This window comes from Ovis aries, chromosome 3 (genome assembly GCF_016772045.2).
Source record: "Ovis aries strain OAR_USU_Benz2616 breed Rambouillet chromosome 3, ARS-UI_Ramb_v3.0, whole genome shotgun sequence".
NCBI classification, from domain to species: Eukaryota; Metazoa; Chordata; class Mammalia; order Artiodactyla; family Bovidae; genus Ovis; species Ovis aries.
Window position 1 is genome coordinate 121,447,984 of NC_056056.1, and position 23,213 is coordinate 121,471,196.

Sequence of the window (23,213 nt, forward strand, 5' to 3'; positions counted from 1 at the left end):
ACTCATGGTATACACAAAGATCTTCATGGATCTCAAGAGCATTTTGCTACGTGAAAGAAGACAATTTCAAAATGTTCTTTATGATTTCATTTACATAACATTTTCAAAACTATATAATTATAGTGATGGGAATTTATTAGTGGTTGCCAGTTATTAGATTAGGGGGAAGGTATTACTATAAAGGGAAAACAAAGAGGTTGTTTGGAGAGATGGAATAATTGTCTATTCTGATTGTGGTGGTAGTTACATGAATCTATACATGTGATAAAATGTCATAGAAGCATAAACAAACCAAAGAAATAGAGTGCATGTGAAAACTGGTGAATAAGGTCTATGGTTTAGCAATAGTATGGCACCAATGTCAATTTCCTGTTTTTATTAATTGAACTTGAATTATACAAGATATCATTTGGACAAGCTGTGTGGAGGATATACAAGTAACTCTTAGTACCAATTTTGAAGCTTCTATGGGGCTTATAAATTGAAAGGAAAATTTTTTGAAAATGATTGAACTTCATGTTTAAGTTCTGTGCATTTTATTACATATAAATTAAAGCTCTATAAAACATTTAAAGTGCCTTCCATGCCCACATATGTTACATAAAAAGGCCTCTGTCTTATCATATAAGAGAAGGGGTTTTCACAATGATGACAATGTATTATGAATGGAGGGGTATGCATACCTCAGCTTTCTGTGATCAAAGAGAAAAATATTTTTAAAACACGGGTATTACGTCTAGAAATAGTACAAACAATGATGTGGTATGTTCATAGCATCTACAGTAATTTTGCAATAATTTTCATATTATTCAAACACTTAAATGAACTAGATCTATATTTCACAGATGTAATGTACAGTGAAAGAAGCAAAATACAAAAAGAAGTTAAATTAATTTTGAAATAATTTTCTAAAAACTTTTGAATATGTTTATTCAAATTATATGTAGAAAAACTGAAAAGCTTACAAGTGAGTTTCACTTTATAATATTTTATTTCTCTTTATTAAAAATATCTGCATAATAAGTAAATAGGTGTTTATTTTATGCGTGCTGTTTGTCTTCTAAAAATACAAAATTTTAAAATAAATATTTAATAAAATATGTTTGTGAAAAATCAGAAGAAAGAACTGACTGTTCTTTATTAAATGGAAGAGATTCTCTATTTTAAATTAAGTAGCTTGGTTTGGAGGTGAAACAGGATCCACTTGCTTAGAAGTCATGTTCCAGAGTTCATACCAGTCATTTCATTGTGAAAATATGGGAAAAAAGAATATTACACTACAGACATGACCTGATCAGAAGACAAAGACCAACAAGAGTTTTGCAAAATCACTATTTAAATATTTGCTATTGCATTGCACATAAGAAAATTCTGATCTGACACAAACTGGTTATCATGTTATAACTGTGAAGAATGTTTAATATTACAATGTTTGGGGATTAAACATACAGTTTTGTAGAACAAGTATTAAAAGCAAGGTCAATTTTATTCTATTTTGCATGTATAGTATATCCATTTTGCATGACATCGAAGAAAAGATATATTTTCTTTATGATTTCTCTACTCCTTAACAGTAAGAGAAAGGATGATGTTCAATTTGAAACCAGTGTTTTCACAGATAGAATTTGAATATCAATGCATATGTGGTTGAGTCAAATATGCTGCTAGTCATGTAACTAGCCTCTATGAAATTTCTACGTTTGCATTTAACTGCACCATTGTGGCACCATTGTTAAAGTGTGTGTTATTGTTAAATTTCACTTCTAAATTTGATTCTGTTATAATTTGGCTTAGTTAATAACCGATACTGTTTTCTGTTTTGGAATAAACAATCTTCTGGATGTTAATGGCTTAGATGATAACAAGATTTTTGGAAGACATGTTCACAAATATTTTCTTGACATGTAGGTATGTATCATCTTGTCTGGAGGAGGGTGAGATTTCTGCTTTTTAAATAGGTGTAGTAAAATTATGTCATTAAATTGAAGCAAATAAAACCTGATTTTAAAATCCCGAGGCTTATAGTTAAAGCCTCTTTAGTCAACAGGAGGGTCTCTTATGTGGTTAGCATGTCTTTCCTTATTTTGTAACGGATGTCACCAAAATCTTGGTATTGCTTTGATCAGTCAGTTAGTTCAGTTCAGTCGCTCAGTCGTGTCCGACTTTTTGCAACCCCATGAATTGCAGCACGCCACGCCTCCCTGTCCATCACCATCTCCCGGAGTTCACTCAGACTCACATCCATCGAGTCGGTGATGCCATCCAGCCATCTCATCCTCTGTCGTCTTCTTCTCCTCCTGCCCCCAGTCGCTCCCAGCATCAGAGTCTTTTCCAATGAGTCAACTCTTCGCATGAGGTGGCCAAAGTACTGGAGTTTCAGCTTTAGTATCATTCCTTCCAAAAGAAATTTCAGGACTGATCTCCTTTTGGATGGACTAGTTGGATCTCCTTGCAGTCCAAGGGACTCTCAAGAGTCTTCTCCAACACCACAGTTCAAAAGCATCAATTCTTCGGTGCTCAGCTTTCTTCACAGTCCAACTCTCACATCCATACATGACCGCTGGAAAAACCATAGCCTTGACTAGCTGGACCTTTGTTGGCAAAGTAATGTCTCTGCTTTTGAATATGCTATCTAGGTTGGTCATAACTTTCCTTCCAAGGAGTAAGAGTCTTTTAATTTCATGGCTCCAGTCACCATCTGCAGTGATTTTGGAGCCCCAAACAAATAAAGTCTGACACTGTTTCCACTGTTTCCCTATCTATTTCCCATGAAGTGATGGGACCAGATGCCATGATCTTAGTTTTCTGAATGTTGAGCTTTAAGCCAACTTTTTCACTCCCCCTTATTCCTGATTGGTTTTTGCGATGTCTCAGTATTGATGGAGCCATTTAATGGGACCCTTAAGTACATACACTTGTGCACTAATAAAATAAAATCCAGAAAGAATGTATAAGATTTTTCATCCTAAAAATCACAAGTGTAAATTGTGAGCCAGTCATCATTTCACTTGAAACAGTTCTCTACAGAGGCTTTTTGAAGAAACAATGGTATCACTTAGCCAGGTACAATTTAAAAACCAATACAATATTGTAAAGTAAAATAATAATAAATAAAAATAATAAAAAGTAAAAAGTGACTAATGCCCCAGAGTGGCTTCTCCTCTGAGCTCACCAATAGCAGACTTGCTTATTCAACAATGAGAGAAGGTGGGAGGGGGGATGCAGACATCTGAATTTGAAGGAAGATGATCTTTGCGTTCTGGTTTCATGAGTTTTTGTAGCGCATCATATAGGAATAGCTTTGTAACCACAGTGATGGTTTTATGGTTTTATTTTACTCTAAATTTTTCACACATCAAATATTAAGGACAATGCTTTCTCACAGGATTTCAAGCATCCTGTGGTTTGGATGAAGTTCCAGCTACTTTGAGGCTGCTTTGCTTTCTATCATGGCATTTTCTCCCATTTAGGGGCCAAATCCCAATAAATCCTTACTTAATGATATTAGATATTATATAAAACAATATTTATAGCCAAGAGGTGAGTCTTTCAACTCTTCAGTTCAATCCAAAATAGTAATAAAAATTCAGAGAGGAATTTTAGATGAAATAAATTACCTAATACATATGTCTTTAAAATATCTTGAAATTTCTATATGTCTACCTTTACTCCCAAATTAGACAACATATAGTATTTTACATTAATAATGACTGTAGTGAGAAAGTAGAGATCTTTCATGGCTTTGTATTATACAAATATGGGATGAAAGGCATTTCAGGGAATTTTATAAGTGGTAAAACATGAAAATTGCAGAAAATAATCCGATGTGACATTTATAACATTCAATTAAGAATTAAATAATATCCTTGGTAAATAAGTGATGTTAAGCTATTTCAAGTTTCATCAGTTGCCTTTAAGATTGATTTTCATCAAAATTACTGTACTGAAATGTTTTCTTTTGTTGTACAGACTCAAATGGCAAACCTCAATTTTAAAATCGGCTCTTATTTGCAAAAAATGCTTTGACATAGTGCATTTGTTCTGCCTGGGCAGCAATAAAGGATTGTGGTATCATTTTGAAGAAGGTTGTTTGACAGAGCCTGTTTGTTTATTTGGGGTAATGTGAGCTGCATTCAGAAAATGCCATATTTTGTTTCATGATTGTATACATTCTCTCCCATTGCTCCCAGGCAAGACTTGTAAGCAGAGAAGACACGGATTTAGACCTTTTTTCCATGACCAGTGGAAGTGCTTTGTCTGTGAAGAGAGAAAAAAACATTCAGGCACACAGACACTCAGCGGGATCTTCAAGTAAGTTGTGGTTTCCTTCAGAATTAATTTCAAAATCACAAATGAATTGATGGAAACTAATGCCAGCAGCATTCTTTTACAGATAAGGGGGTAGGATGCCAGCAACCAGAACTGCCCAAAACTATCCATTTGAATTTTTTCCTTCTTTGAATGTCTTCTTTTGATATAAACATATTTAAATTATTTCTAAAATTAACAGCATCAGTTTTTATTTTAATTCTATTCTGTGACTCAGTGATTTACTCCTCTACGCCCCCCCCCCATGGATCATATTGAATTCTTTGATCATTTAGTTCTAAAAGGGTTTGTTTAGGTTAATTGTAAAACGTTGGATTTATATATCAAAGTAATGTGTTTTGGTCTTTTGTCATTAATATATATTGTAAGTAAAGTTTGTTTTGAAGGAAATTTTTTTAAAATAGCAGACTTTAGATAATAACTTTATAATGTCAAAATCATGCTCTTAAAAACTATTTCCACTGGATAGATGACAGTTTGTATTTACTAGTGATGACTTTTTACATTTGAAAACTTGTCACACATTTATTAATTTGGTGATATAACTATATCTATATATATCATGGTTTCAACAAGAATTACAAAGCAATTCTTAACTCTGAAAAGAATGTAAACATTTAAAAACTATCTGTATCTCAGGGTATTTGAGAGTAAGAAAGCCTAATTTTCTCAAACTCTTCATTTAACTTACACTGTAAAGATATCAAAACATTTTCTATAGTGTTATGGTATATTAATACAAAAGATGATTTATTTAATATAATATTTTGCTAATTTTGCCAAAGTATAGTAAACCTCAGAAATCCACATATTAATTTATACTTCATTTTAAGTAATAGTTATTCTATAAAAAGATTTATTACTCATTGATTGTATGATTATATACACGCAAAGTCAATATTTATTTGAATATGAAAAATTCAACAATCCAGATAGTGCTCCTCAGATAAATGAAAACTTCAAAATGATTATCTGACTTTTCCTCCAGATGCTTGGTGTTATTAGATTCCAGTCATTTAAGTCCATTTGTATGTGTAAATTTATTTTAATGAATTTTAATTTCATTTAAAAATAATTTTAATATATCTAACTTACAAATATTCCCCAGAATCTGGTCATGAAAGGTTGCTCTGGTCAATATGGTTAAGAAATATTTTAGGTTAATTCACCTATGTAAAATTATTCTTTTAATACAGATTTTTTACAGCAACAAAATGTGGTAATAACATCAGATGTTATATATTTTATATATATATTATATATATATAAAACATTTCAGAAGTAATCAACCTGTGCCACCCATAATAGTGAATGATGTCATATCTATCTTAAGCATTGCATATTACAAACTCATATGATATTGTTTTGAAGTAGTGTGGGTAAAAATAAACAAACCTAATAAAATTTTTACACAAATTGCCTTTTCACTTTACAGAATATCAAAGCTTCTGTTTGAAATGTACTATCTGAATGTTAAAACATAAATAACTCAGTCAGTCAGCAACTATCCTGAAATGCACAAGCTTCATCTTTCACTTACATAAAACTGAGTTATAGATTTTAGAGTATATAAGATCTTTATAGAGAATTCATTTCTTAACACTTTCTCTAAGAAACTGTAATAAGGCCATTCATACTGTAGTTTCCATTAGTTGTCAATAAGTGACATTATTGCAAACACTACTAATAACTAAATGTTCATTAGGTGACAATTTAAGACAAGACACTTTAGAAAATATTTTTTTATTAAATAACAGAATGAATATGAATAAATACTATTTGCCAAATTCTTGTCATACTAGTTTACTGTAACCTCCATGTAATATAATGGTGAAGGATATGACCTCTGACACCAGTTTGCCTAGATTTGTATCATAACTTAATTTTCTCATCCTTAAAATAGGAATAATACCTACCTTGTAGAATTGTTTTAGGATCAAATATAGTGCATTCACTTCCAGTAGTCATGTATGGATGTGAGAGTTGGACTATAAAGATAGCAGAATGAATGAATGAAGTCGCTCAGTCATGTCCGACTCTTTGCGACCCTGTGGACTGTAGACTATCAGGCTCCTCTGTCCATGGGATTTTCCAGGCAACAGTACTGGAGTGGATTGCCATTTCCTTCTCCAGTGGATCTTCCCAACCCAGGGATCGAACCTGGGTCTCCTACATTGTAGACAGATGCTTTACCGTCTGAGCCACCAGGGAAGTAAAGAAAGATGAGTGCCAAAGAATTGATGCTTTTGAACTTTGGTGTTGGAGAAGACTCTTGAGAGTCCTTTGGAGAGCAAGGAGATCAAACTAGTCAATACTAAAGAAATCAACCCTGAATATTCATTAGACGGACTGATGCTGAAGCTGAAACTCCAATAATGTTGGCCACCTGATTCAAAGAACTGACTCATTGGAAAAGACCCTGATGCTGGGAAAGATTGAAGGCAGGAGGAGAAGGGGATGATAGAGGATGAGATGGTTGGATGGCATCACCTACTTGATGGACATGAGTTTGAGCAAGCTCCGGGTGTTGGTGATGGACAGGGAGGCCTGGCATGCTGCAGTCAATGGGGTCACAAAGAGTCAGATACAGCTGAGCAACTGAACTGAACTGATAGCACATTCAGAATGGTATTTGTCTCAAAATAAGTGCTTAGTAAATGTTCTTTGTAATTGTTGTAAAAAAGAAAAATCAGTTGAGGTAAGATATTGAAGTCTGTAGTATCTAGTCACATGGCTAACTAGCTCAGCTTAAAAGAAATGTCCTCTTAATAGTTCTTGAACTGAAAAAAAAAAATGGCATAGCTTATTATACATAGAAATCTTTTAACTGTCAGAGTCTTTGTGTCCTAGGCCCCCATGGCCCTGGGCCAACCACTTAAAGTCTCAGTATTTTGAAAGCTCTTTTCCTCCAGCTTTCTCTCAAAATCTTGCCACCTTATTAAAACTAAAATATTTCGTTCAGCTTCACAAGCCAAATCTAGAGAGCAGTTTATGGGTTACAGCTATAAAACTTTTTCAGCTTTTGAACTTTTCTAGTTATTTCTCTTTCAATATTGCTGTAATATTTGGAATACATATTCTTTAGAAATAGATACATTCAGGTTTAAAATCCCCACTCCACTATCACGGATAAGTTGTGTGACCTTGGGTAAATTATCTAACCTCTAAGAATGAGTTTACTCTCTGTAAAATGGAAGTATAATGTCTGTCTCATGGAATTTTAGTGAGGAATAAATCAGCAAAAAATATCCATAAAGTATGGTGATGCATTGCCTAGTAGTAAGTAAAGACTTGTTGTTTATATTGTTTGTTATTATTGTATGTGTTGTTACTGTTGTATTATTTTTGAACAATTTCTAAGTAGAGCTGTGTTCCTTTTCTGTATATCAAATAATAGCAGAACCATGCCAACCATATAAAGTAACAATGTCTTTTCTTAGAGAATTTCCTAAGGTCTTTGTTTTTTTCCTTTTAGGTCTTACTGCCCTCTTACACAAGGCCAAGGAAATCTGCTACCAAATTTTCTAATCTATATTATGATTTGAAAATAGATGAAATAGGTCACATTCATATTTTAAAATGTGGCATTATGAAGTGACTAGGCAAAAAAATCCTGATTTAAACAATATTTATTTAAAAATACTTGATATCCTTAAGTGATTTTGGTTTTCTCAATTCATTTACCCCTTAATACTTAAAATAAAGGATATATTACAATAACTCTATTGCTCTAGCAATTTAGAGTTTAGCCAATTTCCTTTAATTGTCTTTTCTGACTTATATGATTATTTTTCTTTGATAGATATTATAAAAGAGACTGTTTATTTATTTGAATGTTGGCACAAAAAAAACAGCAAAGGAAAGCAACAACTTGAATCCATCTTTTATCATTCCAAACTCAGTGCTATACTGTCTTCTATTCTTCCTTGGACTAAAACATGTAGCTTACTAAGAATATAGTTCCTCTTATCCCTTCATTCTTTCTGGAGCCATTTATTGATGAATTATTGCTCACTATACACCTGGTTTTGGTTTCCAGTTGCCTTCTTCATGTTATCCCTGCATTTTCCAGGACATATTCCATTTTCAAAGTTAGCCAGAGACTGAGAATCCAAAATTCCTCTGTAATAGTGTATGAGTTCAGTCGCTCAGTCGTGTCCAACTCTTTGCAACCCCATGAACCACAGCACGCCAGGCCTCTCTGTCCATCACCAACTCCTGGAGTCCACCCAAACCCATGTCCATTGTGTTGGTGATGCCATCCGACCATCTCATCCTCTGTCATCCCCTTCTCCTCTTGCCCTCAATCTTTCCCAGCATCAGGGTCTTTTCCAATGAGTCAGCTCTTCACATCAGGTGGCCAAAGTATTGGAGTTTCAGCTTCAACATCATTCCTTCCAATGAACACTCAGGGCTGATCTCCTTTAGGATGGACTGGTTGGATCTCCTTGCAGTCCAAGGGACTCTCAAGAGTCTTCTCCAACACCACAGTTCAAAAGCATCAATTCTTCAGTGCTTAGCTTTCTTTATAGTCCAACTCTCACATCCATATATGACCACTGGAAAAACCATAGCTTTGACTAGACAGACCTTTGTTGACAAAGTAATGTCTCTGCTTTTTAATATGCTGTCTAGGTTGGTCATAACTTTCCTTCCAAGGAGTAAACATCTTTTATTTAATTTCATGGCTGCCATCACCATCTGCAGTGATTTTGGAGCCCAGAAAAATAAAGTCAGCCACTGTTTCCACTGTTTCCCCATCTATTTGCCATGAAGTGATGGGACCAGATGCTATGATCTTCGTTTTCTGAATGTTGAGCTTTAAGCCAACTTTTTCACTCTCCTTTTCATTTTCATCAAGAGGCTCTTTAGTTCTTCCTTTTCTGCCATAATAGTGTATGAAAGTGAAAAGTGAAAGTGAAGTCCCTCAATCATGTCCGACTCTTTTCGACCCCATAGACTGTAGCCTACCAGGCTCCGCTGCCCATGAGATTCTCTAGGCAAGAATACTGGAGTGGGTTACCATTTCCTTCTCCAGGGGATCTTCCCGACCCAGGGATCAAACCTGGGTCTCCTGCATTGGAGGCATGTGCTTTAACCTCTGAGCCAACAGGAAAGCCAACCCCAAATCAGCTTCTTCTCTGAACATGTCTAAGTGAGTGAGTGAAGTCGCTCAGTCGTGTCTGATTCTTTGTGACCCCATGGACTGTAGCCGATCAGTCTCCTCCATACATGGAATTTTCCAGGCAAGAGTGCTGGAGTGGATTGCCATTTCCTTCTCCAGAGGATCTTCCCGACCCAGGAGTTGAACCTGGGTCTCCCGCATTGCAGGCAGACGCTTTTTTTTACCATCTGAGCCACAAGGGAAGATAGGAACATGTCTAAACTCTCATGAAATGTAAGCCCTTATAATATGGTACTGAATTTACTGAATATGGAAACAACTATTTTTCAAAAGTAAAGTTGCTAATGTTGTTGAAATGAAGAAGGCTTCTTGGAGGCAGTATACTTGATCTGTACCTAGACTGACATTTGGGATTTAACTAAGGGGGGATAAAGTGGAAATAAACCCAACTAAACAAGGGCATAAGGTAAAATATGAATATAATATTTGTGAAACACTGAGAAGCTTGTCTGGACCAGAGGTTCCACATACTGAAGTGATGTTAAATAAAGTTGCATTAAAAATGAAGCCTAGTTTCAAAATAAGTTTGAAAATATAGTGGAGGAGTTGGGCTTTTCTAATGCTAATGAGAAACTAACAAATATTTCTGAAAATACCTTGTTGTTTTAGCCTAAAATCAGTTGAAGAAAGACATTCTGAGTCAATCCTAACATTTTACAATGCCTCCAGTATATTGACAAAATAATTTTACAGCTCTTATCAAAACAGATTAATCTGACTATCAAAAGTACAAAGTGAAATACATGGTTTACTAGATGCTAGTACCCAATAGTATATGGGGATTGAAAGGGTAAAAGTGGTAGCTAAAATAAAAAATTTCAAAGATGACCATTAACATTTATTTCATATTTACTAAGTGCATTCCATTAACATAATTTAAAGTTTGTAAGCCAAGAATTATTAGCATGTTATATATTCACGTATGTCTGTGCATATTTATGTACATATATGGTATCTACTTTGTACATAGCTATAGTATATACATATAATATGCATTTTTAATCCCTCAGTGAGTAAATTTAAGATGTAAATAGTATTGCATATATCTGTGGGTCATTATATAAACCTCATCATGGGTACATGCCAAAGAATTGATGCCTTTGAATTGTGGTGCTGGAGAAGACTCTTGAGAGTCCCTTGGACTGCAAGGAGATTAAACCAGCCAATCCTAAAGGAAATAAATCCTGAGTATTCTTTGGAAGGGCTGATGCTGAAGCTGAACTCCAATACTTTGGCCGCTGATGTGAAGAACCAACTCATGGGAAAAGATCCTGATGCTGGGAAAGATTGAGGGCAAGAGGAGAAGGGGACGACAGAGGATGAGATGGTTGGATGGCATCACCAACTCAATGCACATGAGTTTGAGCAAACTCCAGGAAACAGTGAAGGACAGGGAAGCCTGGTGTCCTGCAGTCCATGAGGGTCACAAGAGTTGGATACGACTTAGCAAATGAACAGCAACATCGTGAGTGCAAGCAGTTGCATGCCTGCAATAAGTAAAGCATGGTACAGAATCATTAAGCAAGTACAAAGATGAAGAGGTCCAAGACTTAGAATAGCCAACACAGTGTTGAAGGAGAAGAACAAAGTTGGAAGACCAAGACATCCATGGGAAAAGCAAATTAAAATGAGATACCACTGTACACCTATTATCAATAGAACAGCCAACATCCAGAACACTGACAAAACCAACTGCCAGCAAAAATGTGTAGCCACAAGATCTCTCATTCATTGCTGGTGGAAATGCAAAATGGTACAACCACTTAGGAAGGCAGTTTGACACTTTCTTAAAAAACTAAGCATACCCTTACCATACGATCCAGCAGTCATGCTTCTTGGTATTTATTCAAAGAAGCTGAAAACTTACAACCACACAAAAGCCTGCACATGGATGTTTATGGCAACATTATTCATAATTGCCAAAATTTGGAAGCAACCAAGATGTCCTTTAGTGGGTGAATGGCTAAATAAACTGTGGTACATCCAAATAATGAAATATTGCTCAGTGATTAAAAAAAAGAAACAAGCTACTAGGCCTTGAAAAGACATGATGGAAACTTAAATGCATATTAATAAGTGAAAAAAAGTCTGAAAAGACTACATACTGTATGATTTCAACTATGTAATTTAAAACGGTAAAAGTATGGAAATGGTAAAATCATCAAAGGTAGAAGAGGGTTGGATGGAAGATGAATAGGTTGAGCATAGGAGATTTTTAGAGCAGTGGAAATAATCTCTATGATACCATTTGCATACTGCCATTCATACATTTTTCCAGACCTACAGAATGTACAAAACCCAAACCTGAGAGTGAACTATAATATAAGCTATGTACTTTGGGTGATTCTATTTTGGCAATTTAATTTAATAATTTGTAACAGATATCTTACTGGTGGGGTCGTTGAGAATGAAGGAGACTATGCGACTTCACTTTCACTTTTCACTTTCATTCATTGGAGAAGGAAATGGCAACCCACTTCAGTGTTCTTGCCTGGAGAATCCCAGGGATGAGGGAGCCTGGTGGGCTGCTGTCTATGGGGTTGCACAGAGTTGGACATGACTGAAGTGACTTAGCAGCAGCAGCAGCAGCAGCATGCATATGTGGGACAAAAAATATATAGGAAATCTGTGTGCCCTCCTCTCAGTTTTTCTGTGAATGGAAAGTACTCTTTTTAAAAAAAATAGTCTTAATAAAAAGTGAATGGGGAAAAAGAAAAGGAGAACAAATGAGAAGCTCAGAAGGCTGTTCCTCACCACCTATTGCCTGAGATTTACTTCTAAACAGGTGGGATTTAGCTTTTAATTTTATAAATAAATTGCCCAGAGCTAAGGAGGCTAAAAGTTGTAGAGCTGAGACTCAAATTTGGGTCTTGTGATTCCTAGTATAAGGATATCAATTGCTTCCCATCCAGCTTCTCGGCATCATAAATGTTTTGCTTCTATCTACCTCAATGTACAGATGGAACATAAAAGACAATATCATAGATTATAATTTATCTTTTGAAAAGTACAAAGATGAATTGTATATGATTAGCACATAGAAAGCACTTCAGAGAACAAATGAATTTACCAACCGTTGTTGCTTTTCTCCTATTATCGTATATTCATATAACCTTAAATGGATATTGTCTTCTCCAGAACAAGGGAAACCATTTCCATTAACATTTTATGGCCTTCTCTCTAAATTGTTGTTGCTGTTCTTTAGTCACTCAGTCATGTCCAGCTCTTTGAACCCCATGGACTACAGCATACCAGGCTTCCCTGTCCTTTACTATCTCCCAGAGTTTGTTCAGACTCATGGACATTGAGTTGATGATGTTATCCAACCATCTCATCCTCTTGTCACTCCCTTCTTCTCCTGCCTTCAATCTTTCTCAGCACCAAGGTATTTTCCAATGAGTTGGCACTTCACATCAGGTGGCCAGAGTATTGGAGCTTCAGCTTTAGCATCAGTCCTTCCAATGAATATTCAAGGTTGATTTTCTTTAGTATTGACTGATTTGATCTCCTTGCTGTCCAAGGGACTCTCCCAAGAGTTTTCTCCAGAACCACAGTTTGAAAGCATCAATTCTTCAGTGCTCAGGTTCTTTATGGTCCAACTTCCACATCTCTGCATGACTACTGGAAAAAACCATAGCTTTGCCTATAAAGACCTTTGTCAACAATGTGATGTCTCTGCTTTTTAATATACTTTCTAAGTTTGTCATAGGTTTCCTTCCAAGGAGCAAGCATCTTTTAATTTCATGACTGCAGTCACCATCTGCAGTGATTTTGGAGCCCAAGACAATAAAATCTGTCACTGCTTCCATCGTTTTTCCATCTATTTGCCAGGAATTAATGAGAGCGGATGCCATGATCTTAGTTTTTGAATGTTGAGTTTCAAGGCCAGCTTTTCACACTCTTTCACCCTCGTCAAGAGGCTTTTTAGATCCTTTTAACTTTCAGCTATTAGAGTGGTATCATCTACATATCTATGGCTGTTAATATTTCTCTCAGTAATCCTGACTCCAGCTTGTGATTCATCCAGTTCAGCTTTTTGTGTGATGGATTCTACATATAAGTTAAATTAACAGGGTGACAATATACAGCCTTGACATACTTCATTCCCAATTTGGAACCAGTCCATTGTTGAATGTCCAGTTCTAACTGTTACTTAGAAATCACTGAAGATGATGACTGTGGCCACCATATTAAAAGATGCTGGTTCCTTGGAAGAAAAGCTATGACCAACCTAGACAGCATATTAAAAAGCAGAGACATTACTTTGCCAACAAAAGTCCATCTAGTCAAAGCTATGGTTTTTCCAGTAGTCATGTATGGATGTGAGAGTTGGACTATAAAGAAAGCTGAGCGCCGAAAAATTGATGCTTTTGAACTGTGGTGTTGGAAAAGACTCCTGAGAGTCCCTTAGACAGCAAGGAGATCCAACCAGTCCATCCTAAAGGAAATCAGTCCTGAATATACATTGGACGGACTGATGCTGAAGCTGAAACTCCAATACTTTGGCCATCTGATGTGACGAACTGACTCATTGGAAAAGATCCTGATGCTGGGAAAGAATGAAGGCAGGAGGAGAAGGGGATGACAGAGGATGAGATGGTTGGATGGCATCACCGACTTGATGGACCTGAGATTGAACAAGCTCTGGGAGTTGGTGATGTACAGGGAGGCCTGCTGTGCTGCAGTCCATGGGGTTGCAAAGAGTCGGATACGACTGAGTGACTGAATTGTTGCTTCTTGACCTGCATACAGGTTTCTCAGGAGACAGGTAAGGTGATCTAATATTCCCATCTCTTTAAGAATTTTCCACAATTTGTTGTGATTCACACAGTCGAAGGTTTTAGCATAGTCAATGAAGCAGAAGTAGATGTTTTTCTGGAATTCTCTTGCTTTTCCTTTTTTCTATGATCCAGCAGATGTTGGCAATCTGATCTCTGGTTCCTCTGCCTTTTCTAAACCCAGCTTGAAAGTCTGGAAGTTATTGGTTCACGTGCTACTGAAGACTAGCTTGAAGGATTTTGAGCATTACCTTGCTAGCATATGAAATAAGTGCAGTTGTCTGGTAGTTTGAACATTTTTGGCATTGCCCTTCTTTGAGACTGGAATGAAAACTGACCTTTTCCTGTCCTGTGGCCACTGCTGAGTTTCCAAATTTGCTGGCATATTGAGTGCAACACTTTAACGTCATAATCTTTTACGATATGAAATAACTCAGCTGGAATTTCATCACCTCCACTAACTTTGGTCATAGTGATGCTTCCTAAGGCCCACTTGACTTCACACTCCAAGATGTCTGGCTCTATGTGAGTGACCACACCATCGCTTTCCAGGTCCTTAAGTTCTTTTTGTACAGTTCTATGTATTCTTGCTACCTCTTCTTAATCTCTTCTGCTTCTATTAGATCTTTACCATATTTTTCCTTTTCTCCCTTGCCTTTTGCTTCTCTTCTCTCAACTCTTTGTAAAGTCTCCTTAGACAACTACTTCACCTTCTTGCATTTCTTTTTCTTTGGGATGGTTTTGGTCACCACCTCCTGTATAGTGTCATAAACCTCTGTCCATATTTTTCAGGCACTCTGTCTAGCAGATCTAATCACTTGAATCTATTCATCACCTCCACTGTATAATTAATCATAAGGGATTTTATTTAGTTCATACCTGAATGGCCTAGTGATTTTCCCCATTTTCTTCAATTTAAGTCTGAATCTTTCAATAAGGAGTTCTTAATGAGCCACAGTCAGCTCCAGGTTTTATTTTTGCTGACTGTACAGAGCTTCTCCATTTTTACATATATATATAAACATATATACAAATATGTGTTATATATTAGGCATGAGTCTATAATAGAGATGATATCCAATTTCAATAAAATATCAAAATTATAACCTTTCCAGAAGTTAACTTCTGTACCTTATAATTATATATAATATAGAAAATATTATAAATATTTTTAAAAGTACAGCTTAAATTTCTTTTCAAAAATCAAAAATTAAAAGTTTTATTATTTTGGTATTTCAAAATTATTCGGGTATTTTAAAAACATAAATAGTATATCTCATGTGAAGGAGCTTTGGTTTTTCTCTCTGAGAGTATTAATAATGAATTCTATCCAATGGAAAGATTTGTTAATGAATTGCAGTGTTAATTTTTAATGTGGCCAACCCACATCAGCCATCTCTCTCTACTTCCGCAGTAAGGAAACTTGATTGGGTGAATATAGTTGTAAATATAAATGACTTTATTTTATGAATATAATACTGGTCACTGGTGCTTCACTGGTGAACTCACCTTTGTCATCTTGCTGGTCTCCAACACTTCTGCCACCCTACTCCTAACCTGTATTTCCTTTGAAATTTCCCTTTTCAAGGATCCACAATCTCTAACTAGCATTTTGACCCTTTTGGCAGCTCTGCTACTTCCAACTGATTCCCTGCATTCCATAACTTAAATTTACAAATCAATTATTTCCTCATTGGAAGCTTAGACATGTTTTACCTTTAACTTAATTTTCTGTCACATAGAGTGGTCAAAAGATGAGTGAAAGTTCTGTTTAATTATGTCCCTGTGCTTGCTGCGTTGCTTCAGTCATGTCCAATTCTGTGTGATCCCATGGACTGTAGCCCACCAGGCGCCTCTGTCCATGGGGATTCTCCAGGCAAGAATCTGGAGTAGGTTGCGGATGCCCTCCTTTAAAGGAGCTTCCCAACCTATAGATCAAACCCATGCCTTTTATGTCTCCTGCATTGGCAGATGGGTTCTTTACCACTAGCACCACCTGGGAAGCCCCATTTATGTCCCTACTTGCATATTTTTCAGTATAGACTGAAATATATATATAATAAAGAAATTGAGTTTTGGTTCAACTGTCTGCTAAATAGTATATTGATCTTACTTGTATCTAGCCTTTATAAAAACTCTAAATAGTTATGTAATTCTAATGCATTTTCCTCAGATATTTTATTTATTTATTTATTGGTTGCACTCGGTCTTTAATGCTTTGTTGCTTCCTGGGCTTTCTTTCCTTGCGGTAAACAGGGACTACTCTTCATTGCAATGTGAAGGTTTCTCATTGCAGTGGCCTGTCTGATTCCAGAACACAAGCTCTACGTGTGCAGGCTCAGTAGCTGTGGCCCATGGGGCTTTAGTTGCTCCTTGGCATGTGGAATCTTCCCGGACCAGGAATCGAACCCATGTTCCCCAGATTGGCAGGCAGATTCCATCAACTGTACAATGAGGGAAGTCCTTCTTCAGATATTTTCTTAAAGGAAAAAATATGTAGTCTTCAGTATTCCATTAATGTTTTATTACTATACATGCTCATGTAATTCAGTCAAAATCATTGAAATATGGGAGTATTCTTTGAACAGCTTCAGAAATTCTGGTAGTACCTAGAAGATCTTGATGGGTATGGAGTATTACTCAGATGTTAAAAAGAATACATTTGAATCAGTTCTGATGAGATGGATGAAACTGGAGCCGATTATACAGAGCGAAGTAAGCCGGAAAGAAAAACACCAATACAGTATACTAACACATATATATGAAATTTAGAAAGATGGCAATGACGACCCTGTATGCAAGACAGCAAAAAAGACACAGATGTGTATAACGGACTTTTTGGACTCAGAGGGAGAGGGAGAGGGTGGGATGATTTGGGAGAATGGCATTGTAACATGTATACTATCATGTAAGAAATGAATCGCCAGTCTATGTCCGAAGCAGGATACAGCATGCTTGGGGCTGGTGCACGGTGATGACCCAGAGAGATGTTATGGGGAGGGAAGTGGGAGGGGGGTTCATGTTTGGGAACGCATGTACACCCGTGGTGGATTCATGTCAATGTATGGCAAAACCAATACAGTATTGTAAAGTAAAATAAAGTAAGAAAAATAAAAGATTTTAAAACTAGAAGAAAAAAATAAATAAATAAAGATTTACTGAGCAAGGCCTTGCCCATCAGAACAAGAAAAAAAAAAACAGAAAAGCAGTGACATAACTGAAGGATAAAATTGCCTGAAAAAAAATATTTTAGTAAAGTAATTCTTAAATTAAAAAATCATGTTAAGGGTTATCATATCATATATAGATACGAGTATATAGATGGGCTCCCCAGGCAAATCAGCCAGTAAAGAATCTGCCTACAATGCAGAAGACCCTGGTTTGATTCCTTGGTCAGGAAGATCCCTGGAGAAGGGATAGCTACTCACTCCAGTATACATGGGCTTCCCTGGTGGCTCAGATGGTAAAGAATCTGCTTGTAATGCAGGAGTCCTAGGTTCAGTCCCTGGGTGGGGAAGATCTCCTAGAGAAGGGCATGGCAACCCACTCCAGTATTCTTGCCTGGAGAATCCCCATGGACAGAGGAGCCTGGTGGGCTATAGTTCATGGGGTCTCAAAGAGTCAGACGTGACTGAGCAACTAAGCACTGCACAGCACAAAATTTAGATATATGGATACAGATTAAGAAATGTCTTTCTCTTGTGTTTCCTCAACTTACAGAAATTAAGGATGATATTGTTTTATAATGGACAGTTTTTTCCATTGGAAGCAATGCAAAAAAAGATATTCATCTCACATTTGCTGCCTAATGATTTTCTTTATGGTACTATGATATTAGAGGTATTCTTTATTTCTTTAAATTAAAGATGATAGTCTTTTTGATAAACTTATCACATAAAGTCAAGTTTCAAATATGTTACTGTCACTTACTTTTGGGCAAAAATTTTGACTTCATTGCCTCAGTTTCCTGATCTTTAAAACGAGGGTGATAATGTATTGTGCACAGCTCTATTGTAGATTAAATGAGATGGTGAATACAAAGTGCCATGCCAGGGCCTGGAGCATAAGGAACTCCTAGATCCCTGCTACTCCTTCAAGACATGACATTTTCAGGTCATGAGTAAACTAATATTGGCAGAACTGAAGATAAAAGTGTGATGAGAAAATGCGGACAATGGCACAAACTAGTCTTTTAATAGACTTGATAGTAAAAAGTCGAGTAATTTTTTACAGTGCAAACTTTTGTTGTGATAAATGCACAATAAAGAAATTGTTTAAAATATGCACTCTAGTAATACTTTTAATTAACTGGCATAGTTGTAAATGATGGCATTCAGTCTACAAATTCTTCTGATAAAATAATTCCACAATACCATTGTCTATGGCAACTGTTGTAAAATTCATTGTAGAGGTAAAAACTAACTCTCAAACTTCTTAATTAAAATATTCAAACTTTAATCCTGACATTGATGTTCTATTTTTTCCACAGATAAAAATTAGGTAAATAAGATTTTTATAAACAACTGTGGCCAAGTTAAACCTTTTTCTTCTATGTATAATAAAATCTGGCTTTGTTTATCCTCTTGTTTCTTATCTGAAAGGTTTGATTTAAAGAAACATGTCAATAAAGAAGCTTAGAGCTATATCATAGAATTATTATTTTTAAAAAAGTTTGTTCAGCGAGAGCTGGTCTCTAACAATATACAAATTTTATTTTAAGGCTTTTGTTTTATTATTGCTTAAACCATTAACTCTGATTTTTCTGGATCTCAAATTTTTTTGGCAGGACCTTTACGAACACAGATTTGTTAGATCTTAATATTGTGTCCCTGAATAAACAAACACGTTAACATTAACACTTCAACCCTAAAAATATTCCTGTAACCAGATCTGGATAGTCAAAATTAATTACTGTTATACCACGCTCATGTTTACATGGTTGCTGGAAACATCTAATAGACATATATTTAAAGTCTAGCACCGAGTAGGCACATAATAAATAGCTATTGATTTAATGTCCTTTAACAGCCCGATACAGCCTGTTTCCAGAATCTGAGACAGTCTAATGAAACAGTCAACAATGATTCCAGACATAGTTAAATATAACAGTTATTAGTAACCACAGAATAATATTTACAGATCTAAAACAGTGGTTTCACCAGCAGTTGATATTATCCAGAGGAAGACAAATTTCAACTGTACTTTTGTGAGAGAGCTCGTTATACATATGTCAACTACATTTATTCTTTGTAATAAAAAAACAACTTACACACATTTTTACATTTTTGAGGACAGGATCTATGTATGCTCTATTGATAATATATTAAAGCATGATGTTTCTAACTGTAGTATTTTAGGTTTTACCCCTTTCCCTCATAAATAAACTGACTCCTTTTTTATTTTGGTTATTGTTGTCACTTTCAAACTGATTTCTTACACTAGCTTAATGTGCAAAAATAAATGGGTATGGTCAAATGTGAAATGCATTTGTCAAATGAATGAAACTAAGTGCAATAATATAATAAATCCTCAGGCGAGTCATGTTTATTGTTGCCAAATGTCTCCCTGCTAAGAACTAATAAGCATGAAAAGGGATAATGAAAGTTTCCATGAAAGTTTTTGGGAAACCTATCCACAAGTCTTCACTATCTGGGAATGTGGAAATACATATTTGTTTTATACAAGTTCCATATGAGGATTGTAAAGATGAAATTATGAGAATAGAGTGAAATGGAAAGCAACTGTGGAATGATGGTTACTAATATTACTTGGCACATGGAAGTGTATTGACAGGGGAGCTTCATTGAAAGGCAGAATAGAACAGTGCCTGCTACATAATAGGCACTAAATAAATACATACTGAATGAATGTGAAAATAAAAGGAAGAGTTTGAGCTCAAGCTTTCAAAGACTCCAAGTGATCTTGAAAATCTAATTTAGGTTTTAAATATTTAAATGCCAAAGGATAACTGTGCAGTGATAAAACACTTGGGAATTGACTTAAAATGCATATTTTTTTGCTAAATGTTTACTTTCAGCAAAATTAATTAACATGGGGAAAAGAGGGCTAAGACAAAGAACTCGGTTGTTTCAAAAGAATATGCATATCACTTAAGTGTAAAAAATACTCTCAATTATTAGCATAATTCATGCCATTACTCTTTAAATACAAATACTTAAGAACACTTAGTTATAAGTATGATAAACAGAGTAGTGCAAAGAATATTTTTAGAATGATTAGAGAATCTAGGAACAGACTTTTTCTGAATTGATGAGAATAATGCACCTATGACCTGATTTTTAAACCAACTGTATATAGAAGGAAACAGATGCCTAGATAATTTATAGATTGTTAAATTTCATTCTTAATTCCTTATTGAGTTATACTTTCTATTACCTAGTCAATTTATTAGTAGGAGTCAAATACTCAATAAGCATCTAGTAGTTTGGTGGGAAGCCAGAAACACCAGGAAAGAAGAGTTATTTAATGGTCACACGACAGAAAGCTAACCTAATTATGAAAAAAAAAATCATAAAACCTGTTTAGATTTTATAACCAAAAATCACTAAATCACTAAAAAAAAAAAAAAAATTCCCACGGGAAAAAAATGAGAACAACATTAAACAATGTAAGTACAAGAAACAGAATTTAAAGAAACTAGATAGTATTTTTAGCACCATATTCTAGTCATCCTTGTCTAGGCAAACACATCTCTAAGAAGAAATCAACACAACAGTGTGTTAAAAATAATAAAACCCAGAAACAATGCATACTATAGGGAGGCCTTAAAGATTCTAGATCAGATATGAATGGTAGCTATTATAAAAGATCAAGAAATGTGCCAAATACAAAAGTAAAAATCTATGCCGTATATCAGGATACCTCACCCTCTATGATATGTATTAGATTTTATGCACATTAGGAATTGCCTTTTCAAAATAAATGTACATAGACAAAGCAAATTATATGTGTCATGTTGATTTAAAAAGAAACATCAGGCATCATGATTTTTAGCAACAATAACAAATACCGTGGGTAATCTATGGCTATCAAAGGTACCAGACATAACTGGTTTTCTTTTTTATATGTCTCTTAAATATTGGGTAAGAAGGATAACTGTAAATGTCATCGTTCAGTTGGGATTTCAAGAAACAGGAAAATGTTATTAGTATTTTTATGTTATAGAGAAAACTTTTATTCACTGAAAAACCTTGAAAACAATTTCAAAACAAACAAAATCACCATGTTATACGAAGGCAATCTAAATATGATGTAAACAACCCCTTTATTTGTTTTATTTTCATTCTTAATGTTAGACTTTAAACTATCTGTAAATGATCATTACAACTCAAGGTTTGGCATAGCAATAACCTTTAAAAGCAACTGTTATTTGAACACTGTAATATCTACCTCAACCTCAAACTTACCCAGTGTAACTCACTCACAGCACTTAAATTGATGTAAATGCTTTGCTGCAAAAAATTTGTTCTGGTCACTTTCATTAAAATGTTGAATTTTTTTTCCTTCATGCTTATTCTGCTGTTTCTGCTGTTAAGCAGTACAATATGAGAAGGACTTTGAAATGATTTTTATGTCCAGACACATAGGGTTTCAACGAAAATCCAATGACGTATTACTATACATCATGAAATTTCTACTTTAACTTGTTTAAGGAAGTTTTTCTTATACATACCAGGAGCGTCATTCAAAGCATTTTACATATTAAATTACTTATCAAAACACAGCGTATATAGACCTTGACATTTGTTAAAGAACCAAGGATTTAACCCAAAAAAATTTTTAAAGGACCAGAACAAATCTTTAGCAGAACACAGATTATGTGGCAAAGAAGCGACCTACTGGAAGATAGATCATACTTATCAAGACATACTTTCAGCATATATGTAAGAGACTGGTTGGTTGATTTGTATGGTCACCTGCAAATATGCAGTAGACTGTTGTCAAAAAAAAAGGTAAAATTTGTAACAATAATGTGCAGAAAAGAGAAAAAGTGGCAAAGATCCTTTAGTTATAATTTTTTTTTATTCCAGGAACCCATCAGTAGTCTAGTTCTAATATCCATTTTTTTGAGGTAAAATCTCTCACTATTGTATTTTCATGTGAGTATGTAATTTCAGAATGATTATACATTGACTTATTAAATTGCTTCTTTATTTTCTTTTTTCATTTCTAGAGTAATCATAGGACAAAGTAATAGCTTTACAATGAATGCCAGTATTTGGTTCCTTCGTAGATGTCTTGCTTTACTCCTCAATTTATTTCTGTATTTCTGGTGGGTCAAGAATTTATATGATAACAAAGGCTCTCACTAAATGCAATGAGAGAATAAGCTATATTGATTACTGCTCAAATTGCTTATTTACACATAGCAAAATAATGAAATGCAAGCTTAATTACATCTAAAATATTAAATATATATATATTCACATAAGTGTTTATGTAATTTTAAAGACTAATTTCCTATAGAATTTTCATTCCATCCCATTTGAAGAAAATGTACTTCAAAATTGTTATGAATCTACTTTGTAATATCACACAATATGTTTTTAAATTATAATTATTGCTGCAGGAATTATACTAAACAATGAAAACTTACAAGCTGCCTTTTAAATATAGGGCTACACTGTAGACAAGTACAAAAGGCTTGAAAATTCATCAATAGCTTCAAAATACTGAAGACAGCAACACTATTAGGAAAAAAATGTACCATACATAAACTTGTAGTCAATAGAAAAATTTTTTAGAATTCAGAAACACTATTCAGAATCAGGATTTGGTCTACAGGAAAGCTATATTGTAACACAATTCATTTTATTTAATTTTGAAATAGTTATTTTAGAAATACATGAAATTATTTTTAAATATTTCAATACTTTATAAAGAAAGTGCCACCATTCTTA

General features: G+C 34.9%; 1 protein-coding gene across 4 annotated transcripts in view; it reads left to right on the forward strand.

The window, feature by feature from the left end:
* The window catches only part of LRRIQ1 (leucine rich repeats and IQ motif containing 1), a 230,321-nt gene that overhangs the window by 203,100 nt on the left and 4,008 nt on the right, over nucleotides 1-23,213 (forward strand). For 3 of the 4 annotated variants that reach the window (XM_060413990.1, XM_012174023.3, XM_012174032.4), the window contains one exon: nucleotides 4,191-4,311. In XM_060413990.1, the coding sequence (XP_060269973.1) occupies nucleotides 4,191-4,311 (121 nt within the window). Of the gene's footprint in view, nucleotides 1-4,190; nucleotides 4,312-7,804; nucleotides 8,045-23,213 lie in introns of those variants that run through there. The other variant, XM_060413992.1, reaches the window with a different exon arrangement.